Source organism: Platalea leucorodia, assembly GCF_965183815.1.
Source record: "Platalea leucorodia genome assembly, chromosome: 7".
Taxonomy (NCBI): domain Eukaryota; kingdom Metazoa; phylum Chordata; class Aves; order Pelecaniformes; family Threskiornithidae; genus Platalea; species Platalea leucorodia.
The window spans coordinates 46,024,280-46,046,114 of NC_138829.1; the positions used below are offsets into that span (position 1 = coordinate 46,024,280).

Consider the following 21,835-nt stretch of genomic DNA (forward strand, 5'->3'; position numbering starts at 1 on the left):
TGGAAACCTAGCCAACTCTTCAAAGATAGAAAATATTCTTTTTCATGAGTAGTTACAGTCTTTGAGATGGGTCATTCACATATACAATTACTACCCTGTCTTTTCCTTTTTATTCTCATTCTTCTGTCTGAAAAAAAATGAGGATGCAATCTCTTGCCTACATGCCTGTAAGCCAGACATAAGCTCTTGGAGTCCTTCTAAAGATTAAAATATCTCCTGTCTTGAATGATTCTTGCAAGTAATGATCCAAACCTGAAATATGTCTGTGACTACACATTTGGAAGTCAAGTTGACTTATTTTGTAGTGTGTTTCAGGATTTTGAAGGGTACAGGGCTGACTGTGAGTATGCAATGTAAAGCAGTCCATGGACTGAAATGACACATATAAAAATAAAATAAAAAATTCAACAACCCTTGTCCCCCAGCTCCCTGCCAAAAAGAACTATCTGGAACATATTTGTAAATTTTTTTTTTTTGTTGTTGGTTTTTTTTTTGTTTTGTTTTTTTTTGTGAAGAATAAAAGTACTGTATCGTTTTGTTTCTGGTACATGTTGAACAGTGACAGCTGCATTATTTTGGGACATCTCCCTGGGAAATCATTTAGCTGAATGATTGTGAATTGTGATGACTGCTACTTCATTTGGATGGCATTACCATAAATTTGATTTAATGAGGCTACATTTAGCTAGTTCCCTGTAGTTAGAGCAACACTTAAAAAGCTAGAAGGTTACATTTAAGCAAAAGACCTTATTTTCAGAAATGTTCATTATCAAACGATTGAAGAGAATGTGCAGGAGAAGTCAGACAAGGGCTTCTGTAGTACTGTGTATTCTGCAAGTGGTGGAATGAGTAAATGATTATGAAGGCAGCAGTTTGTTTTCTTCCCCTTTCCTTTTGTGCTTATTTTTGTTCTATTTATTTTAGGAAGTTTGTCATTCAGCACGCAGTCTCCCAATAGCAGAATATTTTTGCCTCCTATTTTTAAAAAAATCAAAACATTTTGTTCAAGTTTGGAAGTTAAAAATATAAGCAGGTGAGAAAGGTTACTAAGTACTCAATAGCATCATCAATTATAATTGTCATAATTTGCCATATTCATACTATTTAGTTGGGGTTGTGTATGCATGCAAAGAAAAGGAAGTTGCTTACAAGACTTTATTCTGAGGTTTCTGGATTTCCCAGTATTTTTGGTGATTGAATGTGTCACTTAAATTTTTCTGTCTTAAAGTGTATTAAATCCTCTCTCTTTCCCTCCCATTAAAATTAATGGCATATATCTTTAATAAAAGTACTCATGCTAAAATGACAACAACAACAAAAAAGGCTCTGAGCACTCTGCATATGTGCAAGGGGATGTACCCTTCACAACTGTAAGTCTTGAAAAGTGGAAATTTGTATCCTTCAATAAATCAAATCTAATGTATTGTATCTTTTCCCAGTTATTCCGCTTCACTCATGAGAAACGAATTGTAGTGTGTTGTGGCAATTGAAGTGTGTTGTTGGTGTTGATAAATTCAAACTAATTTGAAACAAAGGCAAAAGTAAATTCCATAGTGGAAAAAGTCTCATAGAAAATTCCCCATCAGCATTTACTTTTTTTATGGGGAAGGAGAACACTAGCTGAAGTACTTCAGTTATGTGTCTGTATGGGCACTGTTCTGGGAGAAGAGATGATTTCTTTAATGGGCAGACCTTGTAGCACTTCGGTTTTCCTGTGGTAGACTCAGCATCCTTAGGTTTATTTGAAAGCTTTCTGGCATTTACTCCAAATACATAGAATCCTGATAATTCACTTACTCAAGGAGAAAAATTTCATGAATGCTGGTTCTAGTTTCTGAATAGATTTAAGAAGTAGACCTAGGAATAACACACTTTAATAGTCTCATCTTGAAATGATAAAGGCAAGATTAGATACTGGCAAGGCAAACAGTTGAAAAAGGCCATATCCTTAAGCTTAACTGAGATGTGTTCCTGTCCATAAGTGCTACTTGCTTACTTAGGGAGTACAGGTCCAGTCAAGATTTATGGTTATGAATTCATAATACTGACACACTTTGGCTATGTCTTCTAGTTGTCTTAAACTTAGCTATGTCCATTATTGATTTGATTAAACTTCAATCATTTGACTTACATACACTCACTCATTTAATTATAAATTAATCAGTGCCACTAGTGGTCAACAGAATTGAAAGCAGGTAATGACCGTCACGTGGTTGTCTATATCTAAGGGGAAGTAATTGAACAGAACAATTAATAGATTCTGTCTGAGAGTCAGGTTTACTCACAGACTAGTAAGGCCTAAAAATGTAGCATCTAGCAGATGGTTATTGTTACCTTGTTACATTCTTTGCTACAGCATCATCATTCTCTTAATTTTCTCAATGAAGATTTTTCTGTGGAAATAAGTGGGGAAGGTAGAGGCAAGAAACTCTTAGTGCATCAACTGGAGAAGGCTGAAGTTTGCACTCTACCCTTCTTTAGGCACCAGAGAATCCACATGGGAAGGATCCATTAGTTAAAAACGCATGGGAAACTTGTTTAATTAGTTTTGGTACTTCCAGAATTACTTGAATTATCTTGGGAAATTATGTCATTTAAATAGTTAATAAAAAGTCAAACTGTCTTTAAAACACATTTTGTCAAGTCAGGTTTCTATAACTGGTGTACTTCAGGTTTGGAAGTGTGACTTGAACTGAAAATTTATTATAAAGCCCCAGGAGCTCTCTTCACCAGTTGGAGGGTTATGCCCAATCCTTCACCCTCCCATGCAACCCAAAACCCTACTCACTGAGAGATTTAGTTATACTTTTGATGGATTCTCAGGAATGTTTGTAATTTAATATGCATTTCTTTATTTTTCTTTCTATTTTACTACTATATATTTTAATAAATCTGAATTACCTACTGAAAATCTTTGGTGGTTTGAAATTTAAATGTGATTATATTTGATTATATTTGTAATCTGACTTTTTTTTTTTTTTTTTTTTTTTTTTTTGTAGTTGCACATCTCTGGCTCTTATTCACGTTTTTTTGTGAAGATTCTTTCATTGTGTATTGAACCATCTTTACTGTTTGATATTGTAAGCTCATCTGTATTTTGCAGTTCTTTTCCCATTTTTGCCAGGTTGCTGAATTAATTGCACAGCACTGGAAGAGCGATTTGATTCCTTCCCTGTAACACTAGAAAAGAAAACTTAGGCATATGAATGAATTTCAGCATTTAAAAAGTTAATCTTTCAGGCAAAATAGATTTAAAAGTGAAACAAAGAATTAAAATAGCAGACAGCAAGCCAATTTTTCTGACTTTCTGAGAAAGTTTAGAAAGGGACTGAATAGTTCCTATCACATATGAAAATGTAAAAATTATTTGACTTTTCAGTATGTCTTGAGACATGTCTTGGGTCATCTTCATTAAGTTACTTAGTAAATTCAATATCTGAAAGTATGGTATTAGGATAATAACCACTTAATAAAGTGTGGTCACTGCTGATATGTATATGAGGTGTTCTCTAGAATGTCTATATAGTGGATTGAGGAGCACAGTGTGGTTAGTCCATCTACATGCTTGGGATGTTTTATTCAAGCTGAAGCTTGTCTGTTGTAGGAGGGTAGGTGCAAGCTAGAGGAATTAACATTAGAGGCAGATAAGGCTCCTTGTCTCTCACATCAAATAATATTTTTGACTAGGGAAAGAAGAAAATTTTCTTCCAGCAGCTGGAAGAAACTTCTGGGTCTTTTTTATTTTCTCCTCCCCCAGGTATTGAGGGGAGCTGGTATGAAAAGGAACCATTACAAGTGGCATCACAAAGAAAGGGGAATAGAAGATGGTGTGAATTACTTTTGTGGTAAATAGGATGAGAAATACCTTTCCTTGGCATTATTCTCTCAAAAAATGGGATTTTTCACAGAATTTGGGTGGGACTGTCTTCTCCAGCAGACTGTGTAGCATTAAGGAATAAAATATTTATTGAAAATATAAAAAAGAACGCCTTTGTTAATGAGAATCACACTGAGTTTATGAGGTTACTTTGTAATTTGCAGCAGACGGCTTGCCTGCTCTACTCTAATCTGTCTTGATTCATTGGATGAGAGTACATTTCTCTAAACTTTTCAATTTACAAAACCCACAGTCATTTCTCTTACAGTAAAATGTATGTTAAGCAGCAGAGTTTACTTTTGCCAGTTTGTCATGGGTTTTGATGGCTAACTGCACACTTGAAAACAGGGGAAGGTGGTGAGGCATTGAAGCAGCACTTCCGACATCTTTCCCATCTGATCCTGTTGACTTTGTGAATAGGCTAACCAGGTGCCCTGGAGAAGTTTCTTTGAGCACCGAGAGAAGTGGAAGATGGGCACCTGGAAATATTCCTAAAACTATTTTTACTCTAGCCAAACAATGGCAGAGAATGTTCCTAGGCACTGGAACATAATATTCTGTTAAATTGTTAGAATGGTTCCTGGCATGTTTTTGACTTGCATCAAGTAGTTTTCTCCCAAATAATTCTTCAGCTGTGTTTGAGACTTAGCACAAGCCACTTTTCGTAAGTCTGCTGTGGCTACCCTGTTTTAAGAGGTTTAGAAAGTTTAATAGCATGGATGCAGTCTTTTCTGTGCCAGCTAGAATAAGTCTCAGGCACATTTACTACTATAGATTTTGCCTGTGTTAATATGTTTCAAATTACCGCGTTTCTAACAGTTTTGATTTTATTTGATTTTTGTTGCTATTGTTGTATGCTAGTAATCTGAATGTAAAAATACCACAAACTGTAATTTTGGAGCAACACATTACATTAAGAAAATACTGTGGTGTTTCATTGTCTTTCAGCACCTTATGGAGTTAATGGAGTGTGTTTTCATTTTACTGAAGAATACTCAGTAACCCAATAGGAATAAGAAACAAAAATGAACTCATGGTACAAATAATGTGCTAGAGAGCATTATACCTATTGATTCTTTTGTTTAATATGTAGAATTATGTGAACAGAGATATGGTCTGTTCTCACCATTCTTGCTAATAGTTCCATTTAAAATGTTGCTGTTTAGGGGAAAAATAAATACCCACTCAGTAATGGGTATTTCCCACTATAGCTGTAATTTCCCCTCAAAACTTTTTCCAGGTTTTCAGTTTTTTTACAAGTCAATACTGATTTATTTTAACACTTCCCAGGATTTCAGTCTCTTTTTTTTGTTGTTTTAGTTAGAGATAGAAAATTAAGACCAAAAAACTGTTGCATTTTAAACAATTTATTTAAAATATTTGGCTTTAATACCATCAGTATTCTGTAAACTTTGTGCTAAACAGCTTGAGACTAACTGTTGCAGAAGAATTTTACACTATTAGCTCAGTATTCCAGTTATTTTGTCTTTGGATATTAAAACTGTAAATTACAGTCATCTGCACTTAATTCTGAGATACGTACATGAGGGAAGACAGTCTTTAATGCACATACGCATATACAGTTGACTAATACCATTGAGTAATAAGATCTTGGAGTTAAGACAGGTAATTGTGTGAAAATATCATTTCAGCGCTCAACAGTATTTAAACAATGCATCTGCATCGAGGATAGACTGTGCCGTTCTAGTCCCTTAGTGTCAGAAAGGATATAATAAAACTATAAGACTTGAAGAGGAAAGTAATGTGGATGATCAAATACATGAACCTGGTATCTCTGAGTTTAAAGGCTAAATAGATAAAGATTTCAGTCTACTCAAGAAAACAGAGAAGGGGATGTGATACATAGAGGTCTGCAGAATCTTGAGTACCCTGGAGAACTTGAGCAGGGAATGACAGTTTAGTCTCTTCTGAAGAAGACACTTCAATACAAGACTCCTACTGTGCTGCTTTTGCAAAATTAAGTTTAAGGTTGAATTTAACAAGGCTTACATATTTTGGGCAGTCATAATAGCATGGAATCTCCCTCAGTCTCTTTAGTCTTCCTGTAAAGATTTATAGTGGCAGCATTCCTTTGGTGAACCATAGGTACTAAAAACAACTTTTAAATAATTTTATTTAAAGGCTAGTGGGGTTCCTGTTTGGTATGTCTCAGTTAAAATAGTTTTTAAATGGATGCAGGAGAACAATTTTAAATAAGTCTTACGAAGATAAAGTAGCTACCCAAGTCAGTTATTCAAAAGAAACCATTCAAGGATATTCCTTCAAACAGGCAAACCAATGAATGTTAATTAAATGCAAGACTAAAACCTACTATTTCTCTCATTACTAATGCAATTTTGTAGGTCTGCAATGTAATAGGTGATTTCCCAGCTCCATTAGTAAAGGAGTTTTCAGCCAGACCTCTGTAACTTTGCTACACTCATAAGGCCTGCATACCTCATTACAAAGGTTGTCACGTACTACAGAAGAATTAGGGAGATACATTTCTTGCGGAGAAAATGTTGATATACTACTTTCCTCGTGACCTAGGCAAGAGAGGTCATTTGCAGCCTAAAGGAGTGTAAAACTTCTTAAGGGAAGAAGGAGCTGGAATCTGCTAGTGCTTGCAAGTAGGAAGTAATGGCATATTGCCTTTATTTGGGTGAGAGTTTAACCGTATCAGTTTAGTGGAAACACTGACTTCTGTGAGAGCAACAGTGTATGCCCACGTTATTGGTGATGAAAGACCACCAAATCCATTTTGCCAGTTATAAAAATCCACTGTTATTTTAGGTGACATGTGACATTCTCTTCCACAGAAATACATAATTTTAACCATTTTACAGTTCTGAAGATTTGTTATTACGTTCCGTTTCAGTGTTCATGTAAGTAATTTTGAGAAAAATAAAAGGTGTAAACTCTGGCATGGCTTGATAATCTAATCTTCTACATACTGAAGTATGTTTTCTGAGGTTGTGTGATTGGGGTATGTTTGTTTGTTTGTTTGTGGTTTTGTTTGATTGTTTTTTAATGCGGTTGTATGGCTGTTACATTACAGGGCTTGAAAATCCTGGAGGTCCCTTCCATCCCTCTCTTGATTATGTATACAACTCAATTGGATATAAGAGTTTGTGATGAGCAGTGTGTGCTGCTCATTCAAATCAGAGACTTATAATCCTTTTCTGTGACTTTATGCCAGGAGGAAAAATCTTCTGTCAGTCTTCACTGGCTTTGAAATTGACTGTTGTTATCCTTTATCAACTTAATACCTTTTTGGGTTGCTTTGGATGTCAGTTTTGGCTTATGAACACACAAGCTATTCTGATGCATGCAATGTGATTGTAATTTTTCTTCCTTCTTGATAGTTATTAATTCTACCTTTTTCAGGAAATCCCAGTTGAAACTGCAGTATATCTAAATATCACTTAAGTATCACTACTTTTTTTGGGTTTTTTTTAAGCTCTCAATAAATAATTTAAGCTCAAATACTGCCTTGTCTTAAAATCGGAGTGTAGCAATTATAGAAAAAAACACAGACATAAAGAAATCAGCTTAACTAGCTTTCTGTTTAAGTCACAAACTAATATTAGAATCATAGAATTGTTTAGGTTGGAAAAGACCCTTAAGATCATAAAGTCCAACCATTAACCTAACACTGCCAGGTCCACCACTAAACCATGTCCCTAAGTACCACATCTACACTTCTTTTAAATACCTCCAGGGATGGGGACTCTTCCCTGCCAACTTCCCTGGGCAGCCTGTTAATATATATGTATACTTTCTAGTTAAGTCTCCAAGTAATGTTAAAACCCAAGTAAGTGCATTATATTGACATTGGTAAGCAGTCACGGTATCAAATTATGTTTCTTTATGTGATTCCTACTCGATTTCCATAATGATGTTAATAAGCTGTTATATGAAACTTGCATTTGCACGCAAGAAAGTTAGAAGGGCACACCTTATCAAAGTTTACACAACTTCAAATACATCGTCAATTAAATGCTTTCATTTCCAAGGGGATGCAGGCATTTGAAGGTAATAGAAAGTTCAGGAAACTATCTACTGGTATTTTCTAAAAATTCTCAGAGACTATCCTTTTCAAAATAGTTACAAAAAATTTAGTTTCAATAAGAATTTTTGCTATGTGGAAAAAAAATGGGAATCAGTCTTAACAACATGCTTTATGGCTCTGTTCACATCTCTAATGTATCTATTTTTCCTTTTTGCATGCTTTCTTTAAAATCAGGTTTTTTTAAATGTCTCAACAGAAGTATATTGCAAAATCATTAATTCAATTTAAAAAATAAATTAAATAAAATTCTGTCTGAGCCAATTCATGTCTTGCGACAGACAATAACATACGTTATACCTAATGCCCTAGTTTTTGATAAATACATTTTGCTAATTGTTTACTTTTGGCCATACTACTTCTTTTTATAACCTAGTTATAGTATGTTACACAATGTTATTAAAACTCTTCTGAGAGACTCTGTATAAAGTATGAATTATTATTATTAAGTAGCAGTTAAAACATCTAGACACACCTTTCAAAAATAGAAGTAAAACGGATAAAGAAACACAAAATACAAATTTTCAACTTCTACAACTGAACACTTATTTCTGCTTCTGACAACTCTCTAAATGACAGAAAGAAACTTCTTATATTTTTTTATTGGCCTAATATTTCAATTAAAAAAATAACACCATAACAGTATACACCGTTGTCTTTTTTTTGAGCTTAAGTCTTTTCTACACAGTAACAGTTAACAGCAGAAAATGATTCTACTTGCACCTGCTATCATTACACTTCATTGCATGGTGTAAATATGTCTGTAGATTTAGGGAGGAGATATTTTTTCCTGGAATTCTTTCTTTGTGGACTTGCACACAATACCAGAAAAACCCTCTTTCTCTCCTAAAAGACTGTGAGAAGTAGATTTGTTACAGTCTCAAAGATACCGGTTGGATTTAATCTCAAGTTATTCATTGGATTTGTGATAGCAAGAGTATGGGTCTGAGGAACAAAAATTAGGAATGGACATTTTATTTAATTTATTGTTTTTCATAGCTAGTCAGGCTTTGAATCAGATGTTTTTTCCTTAACATGAAAAAAACCAAATGCTGAAGTAATGCATGTTGTGGAGTTTGTTGGTATTTTTTTCTTTTTTTTCCAGATCTGAACTATTATCCCCTCCTTTACACAACCGAATGCACAAATTAAAATTTTTATTAAGTATTTTAGGACTCAGAATATTCAGATTATCTTTAGGATCACTTGATGGAGAGATCTCAGTTCTCCAGACAGTGCTTATGGTTTTTAGAAAGACCTGATTTGTTATAAATTTACAGAAAATTTTATTTAAAGTTGTTTAGATGTGAGAGGAACAGAATTTATATTGACGCTCAAATATCAGTATTCTTGCAGCTTAACTGAAAACTAACTTTTCATCCTAGAGATTTTATGAAAATCCTTTTTGGAATGCAGAAGTATGTCTAGAGAATAACTTTTCATCCTAGAGATTTTGTGAAAAAACCTTTTTGGAATGCAGAAGTATTTCTAGAGACATGCAAGTATGAATGTGTACAGCAAAGTACTGTATTTTGCAGAAAGAAAACTTCTGTAGATTATGTTGTTGTGTTGTCCGCATACCTAAAAATGTTTATTAGTTTATGCTTTTAAACATAGCATTCATATAATGTAGACATTTGCCTCCTTTGTTGTTGTGGAAGTGTAGTATATTATTTTATTGAGTGTGCATGCAGATTAAAATACTGTGTTTTATCAGTCTGCTCAGGTATGTGTGTTATATTCTGTATTTGTTATGTGGTCAGTTATTCTGGGAAGCAGTCCATTAGTAAGCATTTGTTTTATTCTGTATACTGTAGACAGGTGGAAATTTTCTGTTGTTGGATGACATGCATGCTCATTGAAAGAGAACTAACAAACTTGGAAAAATGCCAGAGGAAAAAGCATTCCAACACTGAGAATCATGTTGATGAAATGTGAACTCTGAGTCCAAATGTTAGCTTATTCTGACAGATTTACAAATGAGAAAGCAATTTAAAATCTTGAAGGTATTCTATTTTACATTAGGATAGTGAAGTATGTTCAATAACTGTTCATGTTCACAGTGAAGAATTCACATAAAATTTTCATGGAGCTGAAGCTTACTCATCCATTTTAATATGAGATGTATTATAGCAGGATGACTTATGTGATTTATGACATTTGTCAGATGTTCAGAAGAAAGTATGCCTTTGTGTATACCTTCTCTTCAGCTTCACTTTTTCATCCATACTTACAGAACCCGAAGGATTGCAGCAAAGCTAAGAAACTTGTGTGTAATATCAACAAAGGCTGTGGCTATGGTTGTCAACTTCATCATGTAGTCTACTGCTTCATGATCGCTTATGGCACTCAGCGAACACTCATTTTAGAGTCTCAGAACTGGCGCTATGCTACCGGTGGCTGGGAGACTGTATTTAGGCCTGTAAGCGAGACATGTACTGACAGATCAGGTACCACCACTGGACACTGGTCAGGTAAGACTTAATAACTCAAATAATTTCTCCTTGTTTTGTGCAGCTTCATTCATGTAGAACTATTTTTATACCTCTTTCTTTAACGTTATGTGGAGTGTAATAAATATGACTGCAATTGTATACATAAGCATCTTTTAAATATTATTTTTTTTATTGTACTGAAAAAAATATTATCCTTATTAAGATACCTCTGCTTTGGCAGAGAGTTTTAATAAAAAAATTTTGTATTTCAGATTTAAATTATAGTCCTTAAGCAGTGTGCCACTGTGGTATGTGCCAGATATGAATTCAGTTATTATGGGAAGAGAGTATTAAATAGAGGCTGTTGTTGGTAAACTTTAAAACAATAAAGCATGTTTCAAATATAAAGCAAAAGAAATACAAAGAAAATATTATCCAATAGTCATTCACACACAAACAAAATAATGAAATATTTGAAATAATTTTTAATGTAGACTGAACCGACTCGAAATTCAGGTTGTAAAAACAGTAGCAATGTTACATACTTTTTTATTTGTAGATCAGTAAGTTGATCCATCCTTATACTAGGCTGAACAATTTTGCTAGAATAACTAGATGAGCATTCATTTATTGGAGAATCAGATAGCTTTCTTTGTCTCAAAGTCAGCAGCATTCATATTAATGGAATTCTCACAGTCAACATCTTGAAGAGTTATTAACATCTGCGTGGTCTTATAGTTTCTTCTATATGTTTAAAACATTTTTCAGATTTTTGTCAAAATTGAGTAGGTGTACAGCACAACTGGAGATGGTTGCCAATATGCTAACTTTTTGCTCTCAATTTATGATAAATACTGGGAAGAATATTTTTAAATTAAAGTTCTGCTCAGATAATTTTTATGTGAACAATTGTCAGCTTTTTAAAACATGGATTTTATTGACTCTTCCTCTCTTGTTAGGCATACTTGTTTTTTCTAAGTCTGTAACGGGTATTATAGTGGGAGTTTATAAATGTTACAATGAATGCAGAGAAGACACAGTTGATCAAAAAGAATACAACTGACTGTTCTTATGCAAGACTAAGTAAATTTAGTGAGATGTCTTCATTGATAAAAGGAGATTCTTGGAAAAAACATAATTAAACAATTGGGTTAGAGAGAGGTGGAACATTAATTTTAATAATATTTTGTATTATTGACAATTATAGTCCACATAATTATTGGATGAGTAGTTAAACTAACAATGGGTAGTGAATGGGCTAAGCTACAGACAAAAACAATTTAGAGTGGGAAACAGTAAGGAAGATACTGTGCTACTTTTCAGGCTATAGCTGTGTTATTTATCAGCGCTGATGCAAATTTTGATTGTTAGCATGTGGCCCATTAATCTTATCCCAGAAAGGAATTTTGGCTTGGTAACTCTGCTTAAGGACAGATAAGAAGGGCTGATACTTTTTATTATTTATGTTAGTTGTGCCTACAGACTCAAGAATTTCTTTCCAATATATCCTGAAGGATGTATTTGGCAGCAACAGTAGTGACTTGGATTTCATTGGGACATCTAAAAAATTTGTAGGGATTTTCAGTAGATGATTGTGTAGACTACACTAAGAGACAGTGCACTGATGAGACGTTATTTTAGCTTACAGTTTTCTCATTAGAACTACAAGAGCTACAGCATGACTTTTGCAGACCAGTGCTATCCCAGTGCCATTGAGGCAATATATAGTTTGTCTGTTTGGATTAGCAAGCAGAGATTTTCAGTTCTGGGTTCACACAAACTGGTTTCCCCTGCACTGTCTTCATTCTTGCTGTTCTGTTGGCTACCCCTGATAGACAGATTTTGGATGGAGTGTAAAGTTACATGCAGGGAAGAATGGCCAAATCTCCCAAGTCATCAGAGACTGTTGTGTTGTATGCTAGGTTTTGGTTTTTTTGAGAGTGGTGTGTTGTTTTGTTTGTTTCATTTGTGTTGTTTTTTTTTCAGAGAATCAGTAACATTTCTTATTCATGTTGGATCCAATAGTACTTGAAGATCTTTGTTTTCTGGCTGATTAGCAGTTCAGTGAGGAAGTGTGCTGTGGAGGATATGTAGAGGAAGGAGAATTGCCTATGCAGTGGACAGTTCGGCCCAGGGCCTATTTGAGTCCGGTCATAACAAGAATTAAACTTTGCAGAAATCTCCTTGATCCAACACATTGTATGTGTGTAAGTGTCAACCAGATCTCATAGTTTCCACTGTTGTCTCTGTGGAAAAGGTTTTACAAATATTTTGCTACTTCAAAATATTCAATTGCTGTTTGTAGCTTCTTAGAAGGTTCAGATATGATAGCCTTGCTGAATTCAGAGAAAGGGAGGGCAGGGTAAAATGTTATAGGAAACTGTAGTTTAGGATTAAATGCAGAAATGGTAGTTGCCTTTCCAAAGCAAGCACGCATCTCTAGTTCAGTAAGGTAGTCTTTTGTCTTCTGTTGATGGTAAAGAACATTTCTAAGTCCTTATATTTGATACCACACCAAGAACAATGCTGATTAAGATCAAAACCTTTTCATCATGAATATAGCCAAAGAAGTTCCCAGGAGAGGGTCTGCAGTCTCCATCTTTGGAGGCTTTCGAGACCTGTCTGTCTGAAGCCCTGAGCAACCTGTTCTGATCTCATGGCTTAGCCTGCTTTGAGCAGAATTTTGGAGTAGATGTCCTCCTGACCTATAAACTGTGTGATATGGACAAACTTAGTAAATGAGTTCAGCTGTGGGAAGAGTTGATTATGGCTAATAATAACCTGCTCTTTTGTCCTTATGAACTGGTACTGTCCAGAACCAGCTGCTTTAGAAGAGGGTGAAAGTACAACAACAGGAGGCAAGTAAGGGGTAAGCTCTGTCAAAGAGAAATTCCTACAAAGGGTCAGTTTTTCCTGTTTTGGTTGCACATATGCATCCTCATACATGCAGGTGAATCTTACATCTTTCTCCATGTGGTTGATAGTCAGAACATATCAAAATGTTCAGTCATCTCAACAGGACGTTGCATACCCAGTGCACATGGAATCTTAAAGTATTTAACTATTAAAGTCTAAAAGATCTCAAATGAACTTTTTCAGATTTACAAAATCCAATTTACAGATTGGTGTGTAAACACACTAGTGTGTTTATGCATTGAAACAACATTTACACATTGAAATAATGTCTGTTCTTCACAGCTACAAGATGCTACAAAACTTTTCTTTGAAAATTCAAGCTTTTTTTGTGAATGAGATTTTTTTCCAACAGTTAGTTCTTAGAAATGGTTGAATATTTTCTAAAAATAAGTACAAATGGAAAACTGACATTGAAAACTTCAGGTGAAGTTTTATTCATGTTTGGCAAAGTTAGCAACTGAAACTGCCATCAGGGCATGGTTCTGGACAGACTGCTCTATGTGAATTTAGTTGCAGGCAGTTTTGTGAGCCTTGTATTTAGCATAATAAGCTGTAAACCAGTGTTCTGGAGCACTTATGCATACATGACTTAAAAAGAGTATGTATTTTCATGAAAATCTGTTAAAAGAGATCACGATTTCCTGCAGTATGGGCTCTTGCTGATGAAAGTACAAATAATGTTTCCTTTTATCTCCCTACAGTTTTTTTTTTAATTATTTTCTAGATCAGATGAGTAGTTTGAAGGCTGAATGCATGAAATGTCTTGATGTGATCAATTTTTTTTTTAATTTAATGAATGCCACCAATTTGAATTTTAATGTTCTAGAGATAGAAGACATAGCTGCTTGCACTATAAACTGTGTTAAATTCTAATCTTCTGCAATGGCATGATCATCGAGGAAGAATGATACTGACAATTGATCTCTCTTACTACCTTTAGTAGGAATCTTCACTGGATACTTTAGTGCCAGTAAATTTGAAAGACATTCTATCTTGCTGAAGATTTCTATATGTTTCTTTATGTCTTTCTAAATTTATATAGTTTTGATTTCTTTCTCTCTCTCTTTTTTTTTTCCTGTCTTCAACAAATAATTAAGAGGCTTATACCAGCTGAGAGTATATATATCTTTAAAATATTAATGGTCCAGTCCTCTCTTAACTAGGCATAAAAGCTAGGTTTCTCTACTTCAGAAAAAATTAGTATGTTTTTGGAATTTTCCTTTTCCTTTGTTTTGCTCAAACACTTTCAGACTGTCATTCTAGAGAATAAAAAAAATCTTAAAAAGAAATGGTTGTATGCATGTTCTTTTTAATTTTGAAATTATACATTGCCTGCAATTGTAACTTACATTTTCCCTTGATGTCTATGGCTAAACTATTTATAAACAATTTAGGTAGGAATTGTTACAAGAACTATGTATGACTTCCTAGTAATAAGACTCAAAAGATAGAGAACTTGTGAAGACATAATTATCATTAAATTTTTGATTAATTGTCTTTAAAATAATTAGTTATATTGAGCATGAATATTTTTAATTGCCAGGTCATAATGTTTTTTTATCATTGCAACATGCTAAAACAGGGTAGGCCTCATTTTATCAGTTTTTGCTTGCTGATTTATGATGTCCTGGTGGCATACCCCAATAATACATTGAAGGAGGGCTCTAAAATAACTAAATAAAAAAAGTGGAACCATACACTAAATGGGAAAAGAAAGATTAAAAGAAAGATTAATAAAGAGGTCAGATTAATATACAGTCAGAAGTCATCTCTGCATTACATGGTGGGGAATGAAGGGATGTAGAGGTAAAGAAGCCATCTACATGTGTTAAATAACAGTGTGCGCTCCTTCCCCTAAGGCCTGCAAACCAGTAAGATGAAAGATAACTTGAAAAAAGGAAACCTGAAACAGTTTCCTGCAGTTACATTTGAATATTGACTTTGCTGCCTCTAGCCATGGTTTGATGAATGAATACTTTTAAGGCAGGGGTACCCAGAGGGGAAAAAAATGGCAGAGCTCTTCGTTTGGTGGTAGTGCCAGCTTTTAAGTATTTATTGAACAATAATCTTAAAATATGAATTAATATGTTTGTATGTATAATTCAAGAAAGAGGATACTGTGGGTACACAAAATTAATTTTTAATTTATTAAAGCCTATAAAGCAACAGTAATCAAAAGGACTAAATGAAAATTGCAAACTCAAACCGTAGAAAGTTCTGCAGGATTAGTTGTAATAAATAAAAAAAATTAATTCCATGAATTAGATCTTCCTTGACAGTAGTTTTTTTTTTTTTACATAAATCAGATGAATATTTAGTATTAGCATAAAAAAACCCTTCAACTTGCATACAATTGTATGAATTTTGTTTTGCTCCCATACCTCTCTTGTTTATAAAATCTTGCAGAAAATATTGATCCATTTCTATTTCTAATTCTTAATATCTTTTTTATACACTGACTTTCATTATTTACATTTTACTTCAAGCAAATTTACAGTACTGTGAAGCATACTGGGGAATGGTGATTTGAGAGAAAAGAGAACAGCAGCAATCTGTCTTTTATTTTCCCTTTGTTTCAGTTGTGTTAATCTTGAAATCAAGCTACTGATACTGCATAGATTTTTTTGTTGTGAAGGTGTTTTGTGAGATGCTCTACATGAAGACATTTGTGTATGTAAACATCAAAAACTATTTAGAAAATGGTAACTCTTAAAAGGACCTTAGAATTCTAATGAGGTAGGTCTGAGTTTTCAGAGTAATACAGTAGCCTAAGAGAGCGAAGTGTGATCCTTATGCCTAAGTGGAGGGTTATTGAATAGTAGCAAGAAGTTATTGTCACCTTCCAGAGCAATGGCCAGGCTGCAGCACACTGTCTAGTTTTGTTATCTGGCCTTCAGAATGGATATTGATAAATATGAAAGGATTTTCAGAAAGAACTACACTGATTCAAGGCCAGAAAAATCTGCTTTATAGTGAGAGATTAAAGAATATAATTCAATTTAAAAATGAAGCAAGTTTAAAAAGCTGGTCCTGCCACATTTTATACGCATTTCTAGATGGGAAAAGTTTCTGGTTTTAGACAAATGCATGTGGCTGGAAAATTCAGATTGGAAATAAGGTCTGTTTTTTGCAGGAAGATTGATGACTGTAATAATTTATTCAGGGGATATGGTAGATTCTCCATCAGTAAGTCTTCATTTCATCAAGATTATATGTGTTTTTGAAAATTGTGGGTTATCTCCCTTTCAGTCTTTTAATATTTTGCATGTGTGGCATAGAAGGTTATTGTGATTTCAGTGACCCAGTTGAAGCTGTGGTCTGGTATACAGTAAACAGGCTAGGATGAGGAAGGCTGAATAGAGCCCTCAGCAACTCTAGTGTCTGTGCCTTGGATGAGCACAAGTAGAGTAATTTATTTTAAACAGTCCTTTACCTGCTGTTGCTCAAGAGATTGGAATAGCAGAAAAACAAAAGGAAAAATAAGTTGACACACTTTTAAAAATGTGTATTTTACTTTTTTGAGCAAGGTGAGTCAATCCATGAAAAGAAACATGAGGTATAACTAAAGAGTTAGATGTTGTCTTTGAGCTATGTGTCCTTTTTCACTTTCAAATATCAGATCAGTGCTTAACTTTATGAACAAAGCTGTTAGTGGAATAAAAGAAGCAAAGTCTTAGAGACAAATGGAAGTCAAATTCATTTAACCAGCTGATCTTACAGTGAAGGAAAACACTTTACATATATAGAGAGATGGGATGGAGCGGGAAGAGAGATTGATTTGTGTTATTGAGCCTACTTTACTATACATAATGTCTTTGAGATCATTGCAAATCTCCTATCAAGAGTTAGAGATGGTTATAAATTCTGGAAAAAGATCTTTTCTAATGGATAAAAATTGACTTTAAAGTTAAGGTGCTTTGGAACATTTTTAAATCCTCTTCTGATTAGAAGTCTTTGAGTCAAAAATATTCTGAATATATAATATTCAGAAATAAAAATGAAACTGATAGAGGTGAATCCAAAATCACACAGGGGGTAATGAGGCAAAGATTTCAGTATATTCCAAAAGCAATTACGTTTTTTCCTGGTAGGAATTATGTGTCATGAGACATAAGCAAAAGAAATTACCTTTTTTTTCTTTTTAATTGACATACGTTTATGCTAATGTTATCACCAGCAGACCAGATAAAAGTACTGTATGTCTTTTTGAGTTTTACCACTTCTTAAGCTAAGAATTAGGCATACAACATTTTTTATCATTGCAGGGCAGTATTTAGTGTTGCTTTTTATGAAATTTACATCCTTTATAAAACATAAATTGATGCTTTCTGAATCTCAGAGAAACCGAACAGCATGCTTTGCTGTAACTTTACAAAGAATTTAAAAGACCATTTGTGATCATTTTGAATCGTGGGTGGAAAAGATTGTAGTTTTTCCTGCTGTAAATGGTTTCTCATTAACTTTTATTCACATAGAAAACAGTTTCTGGAAAGGTAAGTTCTTCTTACATACGTAAAGAAAAAAGGTCTTCGGAATACTATAAAGAGAGTTGTAATTAGAAGATATCCAGTAACATAATTGAACTCAGTTCCAACATCCATGTGTAACAAAAAGAAAACTGTTAAATATATTCCTGGGTTTTTTTTCCCTTTGTCCTTCTTTAAAAAGGGTTTACTAATATAGCTTATCTGCCCATTACAGCAAAAGTGAAAAGTCCAGCCTTCCTTTAGCCCTCAAAATAACCTAAATTGTAGCCCAAAAGTACATTATATATTTTTAATTATTTTTAAATTCTTGCTACAGCTTTTTACTTGTTATGAAAATGTGGCTGTCCAAAATCAGAAAAAAAGTATTTAGAGTTCATCTTAAGAATATATTAGTTATTGTCATAGCTGCATTTACATAATATAAGTCATTATCTGAAAATTGGAAAATGGTGTCTGTAATTATTGTTTCTGTTACGGAAGCTCCTAAAAGCCTTGATGCTACAGGTATTTTCCAGGTAGATATTATTGACTGTAAAATCTTGCAATCAGAATTAGGACCAATAAGATAGACACAGCAGACGATATTAGTAGAGTGAGTAATTTTATACCTAGCAAAATCCGAATGAAGGCATTTAAGTCTTGGCTTAATTTTTAAATATAGTATACAACAAAGTTATTCACAGTTATAATCCCATCCTGCTGTTCAGTAGCCTGGCATTCATTGCAGACATAGCAGAGAAGTGAAGATACTTGTGAAAGTAATTTCTATACCTGGTGGGAAGTAGGATCAAGTAGTAAAATAGAGAAGCAGGTTCTGAAAAAGAACAACCTTGTTCTGTTCAGAGACGTGAGACTAAAAAAGAAATCTTCAGAAGGACTTTTGGTTTGGAGGGACGACAGGAAAAAGGAGTATAAGTGTCATAGTCAAAAAACGCCTGGATGATGTCACAATATTAAGTTAAATGCTATGAGTATCAACATACAGGTATTAGTTATCTCCTTAACAATTCATAATTAACTTGGTGTTACTCAGCTTGTCCTTTATATGTTGTTATATTATTTACTGTGTCAGCCTTATGTATGTTTCCATCTGTTAAAAACATCATGCCATTTCAAAAATGAACAAGACTCTCAAACCTGAAAAACTTATACCAAGATGCTTCTAGGATGTGAATTTCTGACCTCTGCTGGGATGATAATGTTGTAGCAATGAAGTCTTGTCAATGTCAGTTTTTTGATATGAACATAGTAAGAATTTCAGGAATACAATACATTCTTTAAAAAAGAAAACAGAAAAAGGTAGTGGTTTTTATTATTGTAGATACTCTCTTCAGTTGTTGCAACCTGTACTACAATTGCAGCACTTCACTCCTTGGTATGTTTTTTTAGGCTGAGTCTTCTACATCGCTGCAGTCATTAGCTGTTGTCCAGCGTTATTTTTTATGTTAAAATTCACTTTGTGCACTTCTCTGCTTTGTATTTTGTCAGTTTAGGAAAACTTCTAAGACTGAGGATAATTTTCCAGCAAATTTTATGGCCAACATTGCAATTAGGATTATTCTGTCCTTAAAGCCCCATCCCTGTTTTCTCCTACTTATGGGATAAAACACTAGAAGTTATGATAAAGGAGAAAACAAGATTAGAACTGAAACATTCTTTACTCCATGATAGCCCTCTGTCTGGAAGAATATTGCTGAATTAACAGAATAAACAGAACATTAACGTTATGTAGCACCCATTTATTAGAGTAAGCTTGATACGTAATGAATATTACCAGTTTTAGTTGGCTAATTATTTGTGGGTAGTAATGGCTGTTAAAAGATTTTGGTTTTAGCTATGGGTCTAAAATGTAACTGCTTAGGACGTGTGCTTTTGGAAATTGCATTTTGTTGAAGAATACAATTTATTAATTGTTATTTACATCATTAACTTTTTTGAAAATTGTCTAAAAACCCTACATACAGTGCAAAACATTCAGATATTACTGCAGGATATACCTTTATTAAAATATTGTATGAATCAATAATAATTTAATATTGTAAGAAAATCTTTGTTACGTAGTCTCATTTTTCTTGTCGTTACATGTCTGAATGCCATCTCACGTAACATGTTAAATTGCAATTCCTTATGCAAGTGAAAATACTGAATTTTAAGTTGTTGGGTGCAACTCACTATTATAATTGTGTTACTTCCCCCCCCCCCGCAGGAGAATAGATTAGTTTATGTGGAAATAGAGTATAGTATCTCTCATGGCACCTCTTGCAACATGCCTTAAAGTTTGGGTTTAATAGTCTGCATTCCAATTAACATTTTAATTTTAATTTTTCGCCACTGTTGGACATATAAAAAATAGCTACTGTTATCTTAAAAAAAAAAAATTAATCCAGTATATGCTCTAAAGAGATTATATGCAGATTTTAGTTATTTCACAACCCTGATTTTCTTTTTTTAATGCATGTACATAAAGTATCTTGTCAATAGTTGACATGCTCCAGTGGAAATGTGTTAAGACATTTAAAATCATAGAATCATGGAACTGTTAAGGTTGGAAAAGACGCTTAAGATCATCGAGTCCAACCATTAACCTAGCACTGCCAAGTCCACCACTAAACCATATCCCTAAGCACCACTTCTACCCATCCTTTAAATACCTCCAGGGATGGGGACTCAACCACTTCCCTGGGCAGCCTGTTCCAGTGCCTGACTGCCCTTTCAGTGAAGAAGTTTTTCCTAATATCCAACCTAAACTTCCCCTGGCGCAGCTTGAGGCCGTTTCCTCTCGTCCTATCGCTTGTTACTTGGGAGAAGAGACCGACCCCCACCTCGCTACAACCTCCTTTCAGGTAGTTGTAGAGAGCAATAAGGTCTCCCCTCAACCTCCTCTTCTCCAAACTAAACAGCCCCAGTTCCCTCAGCTCCTCCTCATAAGACTTGTGCTCTAGACCCTTCACCAGCTCCATTGCCCTTCTTTGGACGTGATCCAGCACCTTGATGTCCTTCTTGTAGTGAGGGGCCCAAAACTGAACACAGCACTCGAGGTGCGGCCTCACCAATGCCGAGTACAGGGCCACTATCACCTCCCCGGTCCTGCTGGCCACACTATTCCTGATACAAGCCAGGATGCAGTTGGCCCTCTTGGCCACCTGAGCACACTGCTGGCTCATGTTCAGGCAGCTGTCAACCAACACCCGCAGGTCCTTTTCTGCCAGGCAGCTCTCCAGCCACTCCTCCCCAAAGCTGTAGCGCTGCATGGGGTTGTTGTGACCCAAGTGCAGGACCCAGCACTTGGCCTTGTTGAATCTCATGCAGTTGGCCCCAGCCCATCGATCCAGCCTGTCCAGGTCCCTCTGTAGGGCCTTCCTGCCCTCCAGCAGATCGACTCTTCCACCAAACTTGGTGTCGTCTGCAAACTTACTGAGGGTGCACTCGATCCCCTCATCCGTCAATGAAGATGTTGAACAGGACTGGCCCCAGTACTGAGCCCTGGGGAACACCACTTGTGACCGGCCGCCAACTGGATTTGTCTCCATTCACCACCACTCTCGGGGCTCGGCCGTCCAGCCGGTTTTTAACCCAGCGCAGAGTGCACTTATCCAAGCCATGAGCAGCCAGCTTCTCCAGGAGAATGCTGTGGGAGGCAGTGTCAAAGGCCTTACTAAAGTCCAAGTAGACAACATCCACAGCCTTCCCCTCATCCACTAAGCGGGTCACCTTGTCATAGAAAGAGATCAGGTTGGTCAAGCAGGATCTTCCCTTCATGAACCCATGCTGGCTGGGCCTGATCCCCTGGTTGTCCTGCACGTGCCGCCTAATGGCACTCAGGATGATCTGCTCCATGACCTTCCCCGGCACCGAGGTCAGGCTGACAGGCCTGTAGTTCCCCAGATCCTCCTTCTGACCCTTCCTGTAGATGGGTGTCACATTAGCTAAGTTCCAGTCATCTAGGACCTCCCCAGTTGACCAGGACTGCTGATAAATGATGGAAAGTGGCTTGGCAAGCTCCTTTGCGAGCTCCCTCAGTATCCCTGGGTGGATCCCATCTGGCCCCATA

The 21,835-nt window shown here is 35.3% G+C and overlaps 1 protein-coding gene across 2 annotated transcripts in view; it reads left to right on the forward strand.

The window, feature by feature from the left end:
• The window catches only part of FUT8 (fucosyltransferase 8), a 127,674-nt gene that overhangs the window by 82,815 nt on the left and 23,024 nt on the right, over positions 1-21,835 (forward strand). For both annotated transcript variants that reach the window (XM_082317402.1, XM_082317401.1), the window contains one exon: positions 10,183-10,420. In XM_082317402.1, coding sequence (XP_082173528.1) covers positions 10,183-10,420 — 238 coding nt within the window. The remainder of the gene's footprint in view (positions 1-10,182; positions 10,421-21,835) is intronic.